The sequence below is a fragment of the Eurypyga helias genome, unplaced genomic scaffold (assembly GCF_000690775.1).
Source record: "Eurypyga helias isolate BGI_N326 unplaced genomic scaffold, ASM69077v1 scaffold18622, whole genome shotgun sequence".
In the NCBI taxonomy this organism is placed as follows: Eukaryota; Metazoa; Chordata; class Aves; order Eurypygiformes; family Eurypygidae; genus Eurypyga; species Eurypyga helias.
In genome coordinates this window covers 80680-99786 of record NW_010234277.1, presented here as the reverse complement: position 1 = coordinate 99786, position 19107 = coordinate 80680, and the positions used below count along the sequence as shown (strand labels likewise).

The 19107-nt window shown below is 42.7% G+C and overlaps 1 protein-coding gene across 1 annotated transcript in view; it reads right to left on the bottom strand.

Moving 5' to 3' along the window:
- The window catches only part of LOC104517389 (IQ and AAA domain-containing protein 1-like), a gene marked incomplete at both ends in the record, with an annotated part of 110517 nt that overhangs the window by 21549 nt on the left and 69861 nt on the right, over positions 1 to 19107 (bottom strand). Inside the window, 5 exon segments of the mRNA XM_010162031.1 lie at positions 898 to 1075; positions 3790 to 3876; positions 12376 to 12575; positions 15739 to 15846; positions 18675 to 18757. Coding sequence (XP_010160333.1) covers positions 898 to 1075; positions 3790 to 3876; positions 12376 to 12575; positions 15739 to 15846; positions 18675 to 18757 — 656 coding nt within the window.

Here is a 19107-nt window from a genome sequence, read left to right as displayed (position 1 = left end):
AAAACACATGATATCTGTGACAAAACCCTGGAAAAAAAGACTTCTGGGAACAGAAGTCCTTCTACCAGTGAGTTCTGAAGGACATGGACAAACTACCATTTTTTGCAGTAATTGATTCACATTACTATGCTTTATTTGGAGCATTTCTTCCTAGTCAATGCTGAGCTATTGCAGACTTCAAGGTGATCCAAATCCGAAAACAAACTTGCATGCTTGAAATCTTGTCTTTTTTTTCTACCCATGTAAGTTGGCTTAATAAAAGGTATTTTTTTTCCTGTTACAAGCTTTGACTCTCACTATATGGGGTCCTCAATGAATTTGTCAGACTTTGGGAGGGCCTGTCTATCACCACTTGATAGGCTAGACAGAACTGTGCATATTTCTATAATTTCTCTCATGATCTGTAAGCAAAAACAGTGGAATTTGATAGTGACAAAACCAATTCTGCAGCATGGTTCTGTTTATGAAGAGCCCCTGAAGGGTATTGTTTCGAGTATGGAAACTGGATAGGAATAACAGAAATCCAGAATCCTTGTGTAAAAAGAAAATCTTAAAATAGCAAGTGTGTATTGAAATAGGATCTTATCCTTCCTGGAGTGGAAAAAACAGCTTGGGATGAACTCAGTGCATGCTAAACAACATGCAAAGGAACACTAATCACCACAGAACAGTATTTTAAACCCTTCTCCCAGCTTTCATTTCTATCATCTGATCTTTGGGTCAGCCTGCATCAGTATTACCTAAACTTTCAGGAACTGAAAATTTAGGCAATGCTGTGTTTAACTGACAACTTGTACCTGAGTTATGAATTGGGGTTAAAGCCAGTTTTGAGGATGACCAGACAATAAACACGGATTTTAAACAGTAATAATCAACAGGACCACTTGAAATGCTTACCAAATCTTGAAGCGTAGTCAGGCCTAGGAATCAGAATGATTTTTTGGTAGACTTTGCAGAAAGGTTTAAGATTAGCATCAAAGGGACGGTTGGTGGTTCCCACTAGCAGCACTCTGTCCTGGGCCTTCAAAGCCTTAAGAAATTCGGGGAGGATCTTTTCCAGTTGTTTTGGGTTCATCTGCAGGGCATGCATGTAAATGCAAAGAGGAAAGAGTTGTTACTGATGTGGACGGTTTAGAGTTAATGGGGTGAAGCTGTATGCTATATAAAACAGGATTTTGTCCTTTAGTAGTCTAGTTGCATTTAGTACAAACTGACTAGATGCTCAACCTAAGCAGAAAGCCTCTGTCTTCTGAAAGTCAGGTAAGCACATGATTTCTGCTTATGTATGTGTGGGTTTGTGCTAGTGCCTTTCACTATTGAATTTGCTGGCCCTCTTATTGAAAAGCAGGAAGGAAATGGCTCATTTAAAGAAGGAAATCCTGATTTCCAGTTCAGTGAGAAATATTGCTTAGACCTGTGCACCTGATGTGCCTTAACAGATAGAGAAATTGCCAGAGTATGTAACCTGGTCTGGAATCATCCCAGCATCTGGCAGTTATGGTCTACCAACTCCTACCAATGGTTTAAATGTGAAAAATACAGTCCCCAGTTTTTGCTGTTATTTCTAGCTGGCTGAGGCTCTAATTTGAGAACATAAGCTCTCTGAACTCAGGATTCATTGCTTTGCAATAATTTGCTGTTGCATTTGACTTTATAACAAATACTTAGCTACTATTTGCAGAACAGATGAGTATCGAGAAAACCTGTTATTGGATAGTTATGTTTGATAATGTTCAAGTGAATATTGGTTGGAGAAGCTTAATCAAATTGCTGTGGTGTCACTCTGCTGCTGTTAAAGCTATAAATGAATGACTGGGTTAGGATAGCATGTTGTATTCAGAGAAGTCTAATGACTTGGAAGCCTCTTTTCAGAAATGATTGAGACTCCACATCCAAGTCAACCCCACTCACATGTGTGTGATTATATGTGGGACAATTGTCCCACTCCTATTTCACCTCTTGTGAAAATAAGTCCTAATTTATCCCCAGCATTAAGAATTTTTTTTTTGATTTAAATTATATTCATGTATTCCCACTGATTTAGAGTTGGTTACAGCAAGCATTCATTGTCAGCTTGTAGGAATCTTAATTTTCAAGTTTTAAATGATGGAACCAGCATCAAAGATCAAGCTAAACACTCGACTCTCATGTTAAGCCTATTAAGCCAGACTGGCATTTGTGTCAGCAGCTCCTGTTATGCTTGTGAAACTGTGTGTCCAAAGTGCACAGAACTCAGGGATGTGTTCTGAAAGCTAACAATACCTCTGCTGTTGAAGAGGCAAACTATGATTTCAGAGCTGAGCTGGAGAAAAGTGGGGGTGACTTGTGAAGGTGTGTGTTTAACTATGAGCGGCCGAGCTGCTTGCACATCATCCTTGGCAATTGGGTTTACCATAAAGTATTTGTTATTTGACTGCTTTGCATCTTTTGGGGAGGACTGGAGAGTCTACTTTTCTAGTGGGTATTTGAAGGATTTAAGGTTTCTTTTAACCAGATTCTTGGTCATGGTGCCAGCAATGTCACGCTGGGATGAGCAAAGTGCCTTACACTCTGACTTCTGAGGGCTGAGCTTAGCTCATCTCCAAAATTCTAGTGCTCCTAAGGAAGGCTCCCCAGACTGCCAGTTACCACTGCCTCTGCCCCTCCTGTTTCATGCTCTCTGGCTTCAAATATTGGTTATGCCATGAACTATCTTGGACATCAGGGATTTTGAGCCTGGAGCCATCCACTCCCACCAAGAACATGAGCCCTTCTGTTAAATACCTGTGTGTCTCGGGATGCGATAGCAGGGACAGAGGTGATACCCCTGACTTTGAGGTGGCTAGAATGAGAAATTTTTTCCACACTGGTGGTTATCAAAGCAGACTAAGATGATGAGTACTGCAGGCAATCTTTGGCCCCTAGTCTTAATTTTAATTGCCATCTGCATTTGCTGTCAAGGTTTGAGCCCAAGAGAAATGTTCCCTTTTGGGGTGGGAATCAATCACTGCATGCCCATCAGCTCATCCAGCCCTCACAGATAAAACAGCCTCATCCAAGGTGATGCCTCAATGGTCTTCCAAAATACAGGCTTGTGTCCATCCCACAGTCTAAATGCACAGGACTCACTTTAAGGAAAAAAGGTTTAATTTTTCACAGGGAGCTGTAAAAGTGAAATATTTTGCAAGCAGCATGAATCTAATCAAGATTTCAGGTAAACTGCTCTCTGCTGCAGTGGTTGAGTTGTTGTGCCTATTGGGCAGTGTTTTAATTTTCTTTCTAGTGGGGAAGCTACACGAGAGAGGAAGGAATGGAAGCAATGGCAATAGGACTCCTGGGAGCCCAAAGAAAATCATCTGTAAACATAACTATTTAACATAGGTTCTTTGTTTTCACAGTGGAAATTTATCCCTGTTACTTTATTGTTCACTTTGTCTCCATCCAATTTCTCAAATTAATAGAGCTGAACAATTTAAGCTCATCTTGACTTGTATTTTTTTGCCTCATATTTTGAAATTCTCCATTATTCTCTTCTACTTTTCAGTGCACTGATGAGCAGTGACTGGACTATTTTTAAATAAAGCAATTATAGGTGTGTAGGAGAGAAATGTGACCTCTTGGGGGCTCTTAAGAAGTCACAAGACTCTTTAAAAGAAAAAAAAATGTTAGTGAGACAAGCTATTATGAAGCAAGCTTTGGCAGGTCTGGTCATACTGGTATGTGATAAGCTAAGAAATACACTTGTCCCTTTGTTGGCTGTAATGCAACAGGAGAAATTATCTGCTCAGGAATAGAAAAGGAGGAACTTGCCTCTTCTCCAGCCTTCAGCACTGTTTTAGAAAATACTTTTTCTGTGTCTTCAATCCACACGACCGAAGGCTGCAATTGCTTAGCCACCTAAGTAAAAATGGGGGAGAAGACAAGAAGTTAATTAAAATGGCTACAATTTCATACCTGGCTGCTTACAGGTTTTGCTTTTGAATCCGTATTTCAGCAGCTAAAAATTAGCCTAGTTTATCTCTCTTCCCCAGAAATGGTTCAGCACTCATGTATAGCACCAGCTCTGCTCAGCGGTTTTGGCAAATCAACCCGGGTCTAGTTAAGAATCTAACACTAAGAACATGACCCAAATTGGATCATTTTGACTGCTATGCTCATATTGTATTTCTCAACCCAAACTGAGCTGAAGTTCTGCAAGAGGAAGACTGGACGTGGAGTTCAATGGCAAATGACAGACCACCAGCAGCTTTAAACTGCCCATAGCATCCTCCTTATGGGTTCTCCAATGGGGAGACAGGCGAGAGTCGGCTATTACGTGAGAAACGAGGGTACTAATCTTTAAGCAAAAGAGCCTGTTATCCTGTCTTACAAAACAGCACTTAATTTGCAATTAGACCAAGAATTGAAACAGAATCTGCTAAATTTGAAGGGTGGGGTGTGTGTGTTTTTATACAAACAGGCTTTCCGTCTCCGAAGTCAGAGGCACTATACCTCTGGTTCACAGCAGGATGGCAGCAATGCTACAGGCTTTTTCACATCTTGCACTCTCCCTATTGCTATAGAAACGCCAGTGGTTTAGACATTCTGCTGCCAAATTTTAATCACTTTCCAGTGGCTCTCAGAGCTGTGCTAGTTTGCTCAGCAACAAAAGTGATGGCTCGAGGAGTCAATGGGTAACGAGAGACACACACAGCATTCTTGTCTTTTTTTTTTTTTTCCTCCCTCAGTTGAAACTGCTGCTTCCAGGAAGGAAGCTTACAAAATCAATAGGTTGTATACATCATAAGCTCAGTGTCTGACTGACAGCTGGTGCAGGAAGAATTAAGTCATGAACATCTTTCTTCAAAGCACCGCAGTTCATTTTTCTGGACGCGCTTCAAAAGCACCAAGCGCGTGCGTGCCTGTACGGTAAAAATGGGTTGACGGCAGGAGGAAAGAATAGTCGCTGAGGGCTGTTAAACTTGTTTGCTGTGCTGCTGATGGGGTGAAGTGGAAACGATGCCATCTTCAGCACGTGATGCTTCGTTTGTGGTAACTCATCAGCCCTGGAATATGTCGAGTGGCCTCCAAGTTCAGAATGGCTTCACTGAGGGAAAACGGAGCTTTTTCCCTGGTTGGAAGGCAGGAACTGAAATGTTTAGCATTAATAATGAGGATTTTAAAAATAAAAACTTAGTGTAGTGGAAGATTATATGAAACCCCTGCAGAAACTGACGTGTGGACCCAGGCAGTTGCGTGAATGTTTATCAGAAGGGGTAACTTCTCAGTCCAGCAGTGAACTGCGTATGAAAGCTGGAATGAAATAACTCCTTAAAATTGTGCACTGATACCTACCATTTTAGGGCTGTATCCTATGTATCAATTTTCAGCAGTATGTTTGGCATATTCCTAAGCCTGCACATGCTCTGCAAGGTACACTTGAGAGGGTAAGCTTGTGGCTTTCATTGAACTGAGCTGTGCAGCAGCTTTAGACTTGGGTTTTCTGCTGAATATCCTCCTAGTCACGGACTTGAACACCTGCAGAAAAGCTAAGTCAGACCCACTGATTTGCACTTGCAGGTGAATTTGGTTAGATGCTGGGTGCCTGCAAACAGGCTTGGAAGACAAGTGGTGAAGGTGTAATGTGGTAGCATGGCCCTAGGACAGAGATAACTGACACTCTTTTGCAGAATTAAGACTTGGAAAGAAAAATGCAGGCTGTAGTTTAAGTTGCTAAAAGAAACCTAAAGCGTCTTAAAGAAGTGTATTTGCATTTGGTGCACCCACTATGAAATCTGTTGTGGTGTGTGGGAACTCTGATGCAGAGACCCTTACCGAACTTGGTGCTGCTGATGAATGGATTATCAGCTGGGGCTTTCTGATGGCAACTCTTACTTTCAGAAACCTAAGATAACAAGCATTTTTTGCTCCTGCTCTGTGTGTGCCTGGAGAGGATGTCAGGAGGGGAGAGGAGGCAGTGGGAGATAGTTCCCCTTGAAGTCTGCCTTTCCCCTTAGTGAGGATTGGGCTGGTTTTCAGACCGTGTGCCTGTGCGTGCATGACCACCCCAATGGATTCCATCACAGTGGGATGTGCTGCTGTTGTGGTGCTTCCTCCCCACTTCACTCGTGTTTATGACCGAAACGTTTTGCGTGTTTGCTTCATGAGGAGAACAGCCATCTCCTGGAATTTTAGCTTTGTGGGGTAAGGCAGCTGTACGAAGCCCGGGGAGCTGTGTAGCTCTTCTGCAGTATAATCTCCGTACCTGCATGTCTGATGCTGCAGCGCGATGTGACGGGAACAAGGGTGGGGGAGGTTACAAGGGCTATAAAAGCTGTTGGCAGTGGCTGAACTCTGCTCGTGTACTTCAAAGGGAATCATGTTGTTCCTTCAGTGGGGCCAGCGCAGTCGGGGAGGTGCAGATCTTCCCCATTTGGCTGAGACAGCTTCTCTGGTTAGCAACCCTCTAAAATGGAACCTTAAGTTTTTACTCAGACTATAGCTCTGTTTTAACTCTTAAGGAAGAGTGTTCACTGTTTTCACCCTTGTAATTGTCTTTTTTAATTTTGTCCCCTTTATTTCCCCTCCCAATAAGTAGAAATACAGTGAATAAGCTCAGTTTTGTCTGTTTCTTAGATGTTTTCTGTTTTGAGGCAGTGATCTAAATGTATCAAGTGGTCTGTATGCAATTTTCTGGTGTAGGTAAACATTAACATGACTGAATTCAACACGCTGCATTTGGGGCTGGCTTTTTTTCTTTTTAAAGACAGATCAGACACCCAGAATCCATCGGCATCTAATTTAAATTGTTGGCAGATACGTAGCAGACTGTATCTCCCCCCTGAAAGTGTTACATTTGAATTATCCACGGACAGTTTGAATCCATGGATAATTAAATGCACTGTACATAATTAATTTGTAATTGAAATTTTATTAGCTTTGCTGTATTCAACAATTTGTTGGGGTTGCCAGCAGATGGCTCCTTAACCCTTCTAATACCACACCCAGCCAGCGCAGGAAACCGCTTGCTGATGGTCACGCAGGCTTGGTTTTGCTCTTCAGGAAAATCATTATGGGGAGAGGGAGGGGAAAAAAAAAAGCCTTCTCGTCCTGCTGTCTGTCAACATTCATTAAAGATCAAACAGTGGTTTTGAAAGCCTTGGGTTCAGTTTTTCAAACCTGCAAGCTAGGGTTTAACAGTTAAATTGTGACACTTGAAAATGCAAAGCATGATCCTTGCAGGGCACGCGTGCACAAGGCTTCTCTAAACTTGCAGGGTTGTTTTCAAAAAAAACCAACCCAAGACTAAGATTTTTCTGAAAGCTCAAGTTGTTGCTGAAAACTGCTCAATACTCTGTAGTTTATACTCACAGAAATGCTTCAAAGCAGCTAAAGCAGCAAGATGCTGAAAGCTGTGGTTAGACCTGATCTGTTGGAGCCTCGCTGGGGAAATATTCCAGTGCTACAGTGAAGATGCCACTGTGTTCTGGTTTGTTAGACAGAAAACAACTGTAAATACTGTCTTCCAACAGGATGCATCTCACCTGCTGACATTAGAGTAACACAGTGTAAAGCTGTTTTGTCACAGAAATAAGGCTGTGCGTTTCAGCACTGGTGGTATCTAACACTTCAAGGATCCACACTCTAGCAGGATGAATTGTACCAAGAATTGCTCTGGGATGCCTGGAAGAAAGGCTGCCTGTACTGTTCCCAGATGTCAAATGTGACAGAAGTGTCTTCTGTGGCATGGAAATGCTAAATAAATGGAGACTTCAAGGGTACCAGGGTAAACTGTACCTGTTTTTTCAAGATTGCCAGAAAAAAGACCTGTCTGAAGGGATAACACAGCAGTGGTTATGAATAAATGAACGTGATTTAGTGGAAATAAAATTAATTACAGACTTCAAAATTATGTTGCCTCCAGACGCTGGGATTGTATAATTTGATCTTAAATTCCATCGTATTCCATTTTTGGTTTAACACTTACACAGTCACCTCTGACTTGCTAAACAGCATAGCCAAACAACCCGATAGCAGTCCCCTAACAGTGGTGGTGTTGAAATATTTCAGCAGCTTGCTGCTCTGTAGAACTCCTTGTTCAGTAAAGACGGCTGCAGAGCACACACCGGGCTGTTGATACACATACGCGACCTCTCTGCTGGTATTTCCTCCTGGCCACCTCTTGCCCAACCTTTTAGCCTGGTCAGTGTTGCACTAATAACATCTCTCCTGTGTGGCTTTTCGTACAATGTGCTTTCTGTGTGCTGCTGTGGCCCCGGTGAAGGACCCGAGAGGGGTTGTCTAGCTCTGGTAGTGATTAACCTGATGACTGCCTTATGGCTGTGAATGGAAGGCCAGTGCCTGTCATTTTTATTGCCTTGGAGTTAAGCCTTATGAACTACCTGTATTTTTACACTTCTGTGTCAGAGTTGTGCATTCTACCGTCTCTCCTTGATCCTTTCTGGATTTGTTTTTGTTTCTGTGCATCCTTTGCTGCCCTTTATATTAGCTGTTGCGCTGCGGCAGTGTTTTGGGCCTCAGTAGAGCCAAGCCATCGGCTGGTACAAGCTGGCAGAGAGCTCTGAGTTCAGGCTGGCTCCAAACACGGAAAATGTGGCTTAATTGAAATATTCCAGCATGTCCTGGTTCATGCTTGAAGGATGAGTTTTATTTTGGGGACTGCTTGGAAGTGCTTCTATATTAGAGACAGATCCTCTTTTCACTCCAAGCAGAGCTGACCTGGCAGGCTTTGCTGTGCCTTTATGGAGAACACAAGTGCTCAGGCTCGGTGCTCACAGCTTCTTTCAATAGCTTTCCTATTCAATATTAATCTTCCTTACATTTCCTTTGAATAGGCAGATTGAAATGTCGGTGTTTTCCTGCTCTGATATGAGAAGTCATTTCCTCCGTATGACATTTAAAATGCCTGCTTTGAGTAACACACAAGCCTCTCTTTTGGATCGGGGCTGGTATGTCTCTTGCAAGTCTCCTCCCCAAACTAAAGGAGGGGGAAAAAAAAAACCCAACTTTGGCATCTGAAACAAATTAAAGTTTCATTTTTTTCCAATGCTATTCACTTGTTTAGGGTGTCTCCCTCGAAACAACGGCCAGCAGCCAACACTTAGTTATGGGCAGAAAGTTTCCTAATGGTCATTTTATGCTCTCCAGAGTTTCCTTTCACTACACAAACTGTTGTTTGCAGATGTGATAGGTAATCGAAAGTGCAAGGTTACTTCACCTCTATCACAGAGCACTGTTAATTCTTAGTTACTAAATCTTGGTGTTTAACGATGGTTACATGGACTGTGAGATAAGAGAAAAAGAACTGTCATGTTTCCTCTCATTCACTTACAACTCTAAGAGGAAGGTCTGCATTCTGCTCGACTAACTGCATAAAGGCACTTCTGGAAAGCTGGAGTAAAAAGCTTGCTTGAGTCACAGTTGCTGTCTGCAAAAACCATGGCCAGAAGTGTCTGATGATGGAGGCACTGTGAATTTTCCTGGGACCATCTGCATGCAAGGCCCTTGCAAGGCCTTGTACTACAGTGTGTCAGATAGCAGATGGAGAGCTGTGAATGTTAAATACCTACGTGTCAGCTGCAAGATACAATTTGCCTTCCTGGCTTGTCTGCTATATGTGCCACTGTGTATTCTAGTCTTGCAATAATGCAAGTATGTTTACACCATACTTCTTGTACCATGGTGAAAAATAAAACTTGTTGTGGGCAAATACCAGTGTTCAGCTCCTTCTTGTGAAGGAATCTGACTTCAAACACCACTATGCTTGCTTCAGCTTAGGTAACACTAGATTCCTACATATGAGGATATAAAAGATTCCTAATCCTTTGATTCCTTGTGAAACTTCCCCTAATAAATAAACTAATTCCCTTGCTGTAACTTGTGTCCTTTGCCTCAAACAAAGTTGCTGTGCACCTCTGGGAAAAGTCTGGCTCTGTTCTCTATTATCCTACGAAGCCCCTGAAAACAGCAGTTAGATTTCCTCTCAGTCCAGCATTCCCTTAGGCTGAAACAACTGGATTTGTTCAGCTTATCATACACTCCAGCTCCTTATCTTCATGTCTCTCTGCTGGACCTGCTTGCTTGTTAGTGCCTGTTGTGTAACAGGGTAGCCCAATACTGGACAGTGTGTCCAGTTGTGGTCTCGTAAGTGGCAATCAGCAGGGAATAATCAATTGCTTTAAGAGGTTGGCTATACTCTTTACAGGCCAGTATTTGGCTGACTTTTGGCTACATGGACATGCTGTTGACTCGTATTCAATGTGCTGTCCTTAAGACCCCTCAGTCCTTTCCCACAAAGCTGGTGCCTAGTTGGCGGGCTACAGCCTGAACCTCTTTGTGGTGATGCACAGAGTTACTCTATCCCAGGTGCAGGACTGTGATACCAGATGGAGTGGATCTTGTAAAAAGAAGCAGCTATGGACAGCAGGATAGATGGAATAGATGGCTGTAGCAGGGACTTGAGAGTTCCCAGGGATTGGGAAAGAGACACACATGGCACTGTCAAGACGGAAAAAAGAGGGATTGTAACTGCAGGTGAGGGCTGTGTGGATGAGGGATTGCTTCCAGCCTGGCTCTGAGGACCTATGGGATCTGAGTCAAAATCATCAGGCAATTGGACAAATCAGTGACTCTGCTGGAAAGAGGGGAAACATCCAATGGAATTAGGAATGGGAATAGAACATAGTTGATATGAATGATGCTAAGACAGGCTGGTGCTATGTCCATATGATTTTTCAGAGAAATGAGCATGCAGATAATGTATTCCTTGGAAAAAGATAATCTGTACAGTTTCTTCTGGTGTTAGAGAAGCAGAGTTTGAAGCAGCACTGCTGTTGCAGTTGGAACAAGTTACCTTTTGATAAGCAAGAGCCTGGACATCCCTTACTCCCTGTGATTGACTGTGAGCAACTTCCATCCCGGTAACCCATGGAGGTTCACCAAAGTGTCATGGCTGCTTTTAAGAGCTACAGTAGAGAAATAAGCTTGGACCGCTCCCCATAATTCTGGGGGAGGTGTTGGATAATCTTTCCATTTGTTCTTAAGTAATGTGGAAAAATATAAGGGTTTTTATACCTATATCTATACTTATATACGTAACGTGGGTATATATATTTACATATCTGATGCGTATAGATATACACACACATTTTATGTATGTTCCAGTTATTGTATGTATATGTGTGTATACAAAAAAAACTCAGTATCTTTAGCTGGAATGTTCTATGACAGTAAAAAAGCTGCCCTCCTTTCTCCTTTGTTTAAAGGCGTGTGCTGTAGCAGGGACTAAATGATGGAAAGGATGGTGTTTGTGCTGTGCCTGCAGCCAGACATGTGCCTTGCTATTGGTGAGGGCAGAACAACTAAGTGGAGAAGGGTGAAACATGCAGAGCGGAGGGAGGAGAGGGAGTATTAGCTCAGCCTAATGGCACTAGCTCGTGTCAGGGAGTGCTAGACCCAGTGTTAGTGTTATGGCATCAAAGGTGCATGATCGCAGCACGGTCGCTTTTCCTTAGGCACTGCTCTGACCAGCAAGCAATGGGGTCTCTGGGGATTGCTCCGCTTTTAACTGCAAAACCTGCTTTTCCTGGGGATGGAGGCACCTGTCACAAACCTGCTGTAATACTGGATTTAATAAAACACATCTGATAAATCCCAGAGAAAGCCAATTTGAATTCAGTCTTTTAGTAGGCCTCTGGCACTGGAAAAAAATATTGTATTTGGCTTTTTGTAGTGCATGTGCTGTGTTTTTTCTTTCTAAGAGTATTTTGTCTGGAAATATTTACCAGCTTCCTTCCTTAGCAGAAATGCTGATGACTTAAAATGTGGAAGAACTCCTGCCAGGATAGTGTCTTTTTTCTGAAGAGGATTTGGGATATGTTCTTCACAGTTCATATGCCTTCTTTCATTTCCAGACTTCTCATGTGTTTCTGTTAATGTAATCCTGAACCAGGATTCCCTCTTTTGAAAAGCTTGCTGATAGGTAAACAGAGAGCAGTACAGGGGAGAGATGTTTTACAGCAACAGTCCCAGAGAGGAAATTTTTGACCACCCCCAGTCTAATATTTGATTAAATGCTGCATTTTGTGCATATAAACAGAGAACAGAATTTTCTTTATCTATGATGCTTTTCATATTCAAGGTAACACAAATCTTGCACAAATGTTAATGGGAAAAATATGGCTACTACGAGTGATTCCTCAAGGGGCACTAAATCCTCTACAGCGGTGAACACACTGGCTGTCAACAAGTGGTTTTGAAAACTTGAAAGCAGGAAGGGAATTTGAAATTGCGTTGGCAGCCCTTTGGACCTTGGGTAGCTTTGCCCTCCTACGGTTGTTCCACAAAAGACGTGATGAACTGAACCAACTTTGTAGAGAAGTACACAAAACACAGTACCTTAAGAACCATGTGAAGTGCCATTTGCAGGCTGTCCTTGCCTGGATATTTTCCAGCAATTTTGGAAGAAGATAAGTTGAAGAGGTTGGCTCCTGTTTCTGTGCAGATGGCATGGACCAACATTGTCTTTCCAACACCAGCTGGTCCAGCTAGTAACAAGGATTTTACCACAGGAGCTTTCTCATGGACTGTTTGGGAACCTGTAAAAAATCATACACCACTATTACTGCTTTTGTTTTAAGTCTGCCTTAATGGTAATGGAATGATTCTTCCTTTTTTAGTTCAAGGTAGTTCATTTATAATGTGATTTCATTGTTTCCTTAATATGGCACAAGTGCTCTTGAGTTCAATTCTGTATAACCAGAGCTGTGACCGTAGCACATCTGAGTTAACATCCCTGTTAGTAGCAAAACTCAATCACCCTTATTTGTACCTTCTGATGGGCAAACTTCAGCCCTAAATTTATGTGAGTTTAAGGAATGGTAATTAATTGGATGCATTTCTGAAGGCAGACACAAGAGCACTGAAACAGAGCTGCTGTGGGGGGCTACGTGTACAGACAGCCTGGTGCTCTGCAGAGGGACAACTGCCTTCCCTCAGCCGTGAGGAAGAGTGAGATGTACCCGTGGCTTTAAGCTTTGCATTTGTTGTTGGAGCAGGTCTGTGCATTCTGCAACTGGACAAGGGTGTAGATTCGTGTTGCATGTAAGACTGGCAGAATTCCTTCTTCCTGCTTCCCCATTTTTAGAGAAAATTAACCAATGGGACTGTCTGGAGCTGCATTTGTCAATGATTTTGGAACTAGATGTTCATGTGTTTTATTTTCTCTCCTTTACCTTCTACATGCACCTCCCTTTTTTGGGTAATTTTTCCTCCTAAATGTGATTGCTCAGCAAGCATTGGAGACTCTTGACTGTGTGTCACTTTAGGTTAGCTCTGCTTCCTAAAATCCTAAATCCTTCACTGCCAATATCCCCTGTACAAGTGCCTGCTGAGCGTAGTGTGAGCTCATCTGCGGAGGCCTGTAAAAAACTCATGCTCCATCACCTGGGAAAACCTAGCAGAAATGCCTGTGTTGTGAAAACAGAACCACAGAGAGATTTAGGTGGTTGGTGGTGATAGAACTTGTCTTCCCTGCAGCTCTGTCACTGTATGCATTAGGTACAGGTGATTCTCCAGAGATGGAAGTAGCAGGGAATATCAAATGCTTTATCCGTATCCACTGGTAGTCCAGTAACACTGCTGCCCCGATGCCTAATGTCCTGAGTTGGTGGTGGTGGCTGTCATAATGTCAGATTTGAAAATCTGTGTGAGCATCCACTACTGGAGGTCTGAGACCAGTGTCTCTCAGACCGTGGGACTTCTCCGGGAAATCAGCCGCACAGAGGATGGGCTGCAGCGGGAGCCTATGGCTTAGCCAGGAAAAGCCCTCCAGGATAAGGGGAACAGCTAGGTAAGGATGGTATTTAAAATAAATCCAATCAGGCTGCCTATCTGTGTCCTAATGGCTTAACATCCTAAAAAAATGACAGTGAAGTGAGTGCGAAGATGAATGCCATTATTTCAGCACCGTGTGGGATGTAGTGAAGTTGTCAGCCACCCGGGCTTTATTAATATTTGGTCGTTCCATACCGATCCATTACGATTACATGTAGATTTATTATGAGGGGAGCAGCAGACTCCTCTGTGGTTAAAGATGAAGTATATCTTGTACTATTATTTCTCCTTTCAGCTGCTTATAATTTTCTCAACGCCATTTAAGCTGGTGTTTTCCTTGCCACTAGGTGACTATTTAGAGAAAAACTTTCACCTCTACACATACACAATTATTTCATGATTAACTAGTTCTGAGACCAATTAAGTGAAATGTCATCCATAACATATCACCCAAAGGGTGAAACCATTCCTGTGCCTTTTTGGCTCATGCAATATATATGTGTGTATATATATATTTTTAAACAAAGGCATTTTTCAAACTGTTATTGCAAATACCTTCTGTTTGTTTAACTAGTCCAGGGTCTCTTCTCCCTAGAATTTTAGCCAATTGTATAAATGGCAGAAAATTTATGGGTTCTCTTTCCTCTTGCCTTGGGGGGTGTCTCGGGGCTTGATTTCACTAGATTAGATGGTGTTAAAACATAACCTTGGTGGAGTTATCTGGTATGTGAAATACCATATTGCAGTCAGTGCACACAGGGGTAACTGCTGAGCTCGCTCTCAGCTGATTGAGGTCAAACTTGCAGCCAGCCCCTGAGGGTTTACCCCAAACTACCAGAGTGTTTTAGATGGGAAGAAGCCCCATCTAGGTTGAAGGCAGGGGTGCTGCTATAGCATCCTCTTTGTTAACCTGGTTTTTCAGACGGAGCTGTCAGCCAGAACAAGCATGCTTCTCTTCCTGAAACCCAAATGTAGTAGCCTTGTGTACTATTGCACCAAGCTTTGTACAACACGTTAAGCCTGCTCTGGGGACAGGGAGCCGGGAAATACCTGAGTAGAGCCACAGAGTGTGTATGTACAGAATAGCCTGAGCACCAGTCTTTTTGGAAGGTGTGTGAAGGGGGAGGGAAAAGCAGCAGCTTTGTGTCATCTCTGCTCCATTTGCCAGAATGGGAGGCTGGGAGACATCAGCTATTTTGCCCTGTAAAGGGGAACAGCAGGCAATGACACAGCCTGGGGGAGGATATGCCTAGTTAAAATCTCCCCGAAATCCCATCAGGAATGGAAAAGGATGCAAGCGAAGTATATGAGTAGAGACCCTTGAGACAGGCACTTCTTGCAATCACCAGCTTGGCTTAATGCCATTCCTAAGTAAAATATGGGATAGATTTTACATTAAAAGCAAACAACCCGAGCCAGCAAAGCCTTGTTAGGTATTGGCTAAGCCTGGCGTTAAAACTGCAAGAAGGGCATTTAAACGTGTTCTCTCTGATGTACAAAATGTATTCAGCCTAATTCCTTAAATGATTGCATTGTTTAGTACTGAGTAACATTAGCCAGCTTGTAAAAGGTAAATTGCAACCTTAGCCCTTCCCTTAACTTGATTAATTTTGATCACTGGAGCTTGTTTTAGCTATTATCTTTCCCAAGTGATTTCCTTTTATGTGCTGCCATTCACAAACTGTTAACATGCAAACAGAGATGGTATGGAAACGCAATACCTGACAATAGCATGTGCGAGTCCCTTTATGCACTATTAAAATGATACGGTCTTCACTCAGAAGGCTTAATTGAAAAACAATTATACTGCAAAATGCTTCAGATTACGATTAATCAAGCCCTGTCAAAGCCAGTAGAAACGGATGTTGCTGACAGGAAGCAAAGACATTGTGTTCTGCCCTCTAGTAATTTTTGCTGTGCTCTTACCTAATGGCAATATTCCATACAGCGCTATTAGCTGTCTGACATCTGCGAGAGAGGGCATTGGCTCTATATCTACCTGACGAAGTGTGGTCCCCAGATAGCTGTACTCGCCTGTAGGGAGGAAGCATGGGCTTAATAAATGTGACACTGCATTGTTATAAAATGCATAACTCGATGAAAAACTACCACAGGATACCAATATAGCGTGTTCTCGGCAAACCCGGCACCGTCAGGGGACAGGGACTCAAACACGGCAATATTGTTGTGGAATGTGGCCCTGAGAAATTTGAAAGGTGAACTGCAAAGGAAAATGAAGTTAAACACGCTGTGGACTTGCCTTTCCAGACGGTGGAAGGCGTTCAGCAGAGCAGTCGGTCTCGAGTAACCTTTTAAAGAAACTTTGTGGAGAAGAATCATTAGTAGCATCATAAATCACACTGCTGGCAAAGGATTTCTAGATTTGGGATTTTTGCAGGGCTGGAAGCCCAGTGAACCATGCTCTATCAAAAGGATTTCAAGAAGGGGGAAAAGCTATTTTAACAAGCGTTTCCCTTGGCTGCATCACATCTCAGCTTCTTGCTATGTTAGACATTTAAGAGTGTCACCTAATTTGGTGGGGCTCTTTGCTTTGCAGTTCACCTTTTTCTTTTTTTTTTTTTTTTTTAAAAAAAAACCTCCACAAAGCAACTTAAGAAAACTAAAAATCCCTGACATGAACTGAAGCAATCTAATCCTGCCTCAGCTCTTGTTACAGAGCCATAATCACGTTGCTTGCCCTGTCAAAGTCCATATACAAGGCATGTTAGAGAGCAAAGATCCAGAAGGATGGGCCACAAGCAGCAAAAGTAGTTGTGACCATGTAGTCCATGACTGATTTTAGCATAAATTACATGTTGTTATGGTGAATATTATTGAAAAATAATAGTGTATATGATGTTTTACTGGAGATAAAAAGGAGACAAACTAGAGCTCTCTGGAGCAGAGGTAAATTAGCAATGATTAAGAGACAAATTAGAGTTGTAATCTGGGGGCAAAAAGGCAGACAAGACTTGGTGCAACTGTCCCCTCCCCTCCAAAGAATAAAATTCATTTCAGGTTTTATCTTTTATTTAAGGAGAAATCAAAAGAACTGGATAGGAATTAATCTTCACAGATTTAATTAGAAGGCATCAAAGGGTTTAATTGCAACTGAACATAAATCACAGTGGATATTCTCTGACTAATTTAGATAAGGTCACCAAGAAAATTAGTTCAGTGATGTCGGTTTGTCATAGAAGGGGGACATTTCAGTGCCTTTACTTGCAATTCCATTCTTTGTCCTTTTCCCAGGAACTGTGAGCACAGGACCTTCCTTAGACTTCAGCCCTGTAAGAGCTGAGCAGATGAGGACTGACTCTTCTGCAAGCTTTGTGTCCTTGGAACTTTAAAGGGAGTTTTTTTGGTATTTAAAAGATAGGTCTAAATCCTAAGCCAACTTTAAATACCTTCTGTTTCTTGTTCTGGCAGCTCAGGAAGCATGACAGGGTGCTGGGTGGGGAAGAGCTGTGTCTGACAGTCCAGGCCACCACCTCCTTGCTGCCAGGTCTGCATGGGCCAGTGCCTGTGCTGGGACATGGGGGAGACCTGGCACGGGTGTAGGCAGCCAGCTGAATACTGTTCAGCTCTGCATTTCTGTGCCTGCTATCTTCCGCTGCTGGAAAGGGAATATTGCTAGCGTAATTTGGAGCAGCCCTTGTGTTGCTCTATGCTGCAGGGAAACCAAGGCTTCAAACCTCAGGGTCAAGGGAAGATGGCCCAAAGCCATCTCAGCCTGCTTCCCAGTCTGACGTTACTAGCTGTTAATTATTATGCACTGGCTAAGATGTGCTTTCAAAACATCTGTGGTAGGGAGTGTCCATCGGACAGACGTGGCCTTGATGGGACTGGTTGGGTGAATGAAGGAATTATGAAAATCTTCTGCTACTTTGTGATCTTCAATGAGCATAAGAGGGATGGAGCAATTGGTAATTCAGCCTGTAAGAGAGTGGGCAAAGACTCAGAAGCATCAATTACCACCTTCTAAGAGTGTATATAAACATGGCATTTACAGGTGATGCATGAGAATCCAGCTTTTCTGGCTTAGATACGTACTGTGCTGACAGCTGGTGGCACTGTGGCTTCTGGATGTCTGCAAATTCAAGTAAGTGACCAGCATTGAAATGAGTGAATTATGGGGTTTTTTGCTGCTAAGGTTGCTGTGACTTTACTGTATGTCACCAAATGCTTTTGGATATCATGTCAGACCCCTGTGCAGCCTGCAAGTGGGTTTTTTTTCTCTCTGTGTAGAGCATGGGCAAGTGTGTCTGCAGCTGCAGGTAACAGAAACTGAGCAAGATGACTATGAAATGCAGAACTAGGCAGAGATAAATCATATTCAAATGAAGGGCCACACATGCCTCAAAGCACTGCTCAAAGCTCAGGGGCAGTCAGGGAAGTGGAGGTAAGGGGGTGAGTCATCTTGTCTGAATGACCAAGTGGTGAAGGTATGATTTTCTGCTGTTTTCTGGGAAATATTCTGCATGGATTATGACCCCTAGTCTGTTAAATTCACTGTGTCTTGCTAATGCCTGACCAGTGGTCCTTAAAGGATGGCCTGGTTTCTACCTCAGAGTGGTTTGTGGCATCCAAAAACATGCAAGGCTTCAAGGTATTAGTGCTTGGAGCCAAGCATCAGCTTTACAAACAGGTCCTGGTTTCGGTAGCAGAAGTGAAAGGTACTAAGCAACCTGCAGAAACAGACTGGATTTGCATACATGGCTTTAGATATTCAAGTTGAAAAGTCCTGAAAGTGTAATGACTCTTGAACTCACTCTTGACTGGAAATAGGGGTCAGTGAACATTGAATGGCTGGAGGTTTGGTTAGATTAAGTACCGTAATAGCTGTAAAATATGTACTTTACCAACATAATCGGAGAGATTCACAGTCCTGGGTTTTATTAGTAATCCTTCTTCTACTAGTTCCCTGTACAGAGAATCGATGGTCCTGTGGACAAGAGACATCACTTAGAAATTCTAGGGCACTTTAAGTAAAAGCTCAGTCTTTCAATAATTGGACTAGCTCGAGAGTTATCTGTTTCCTCAGCTTTATAAATCATAGAGTCATGTAGTGGTTTGGGTGGGAAGAGACCTTAAAGACCATCCAGTTCCACCTCCCTTGCCATGGGCAGGGACACCTTCCACTAGACCAGGTTGCTCCAAACCTCATCCAGCCTGGCCTTGAAGACGTACACTGAATAGTAAGTATCCATTGCCTGTAGCTGTGGTATTTACGACATTAGAAGACGTTATCCATTTACTACATTGAAGGGTATCCGGTACCCGAGAATAATCAAG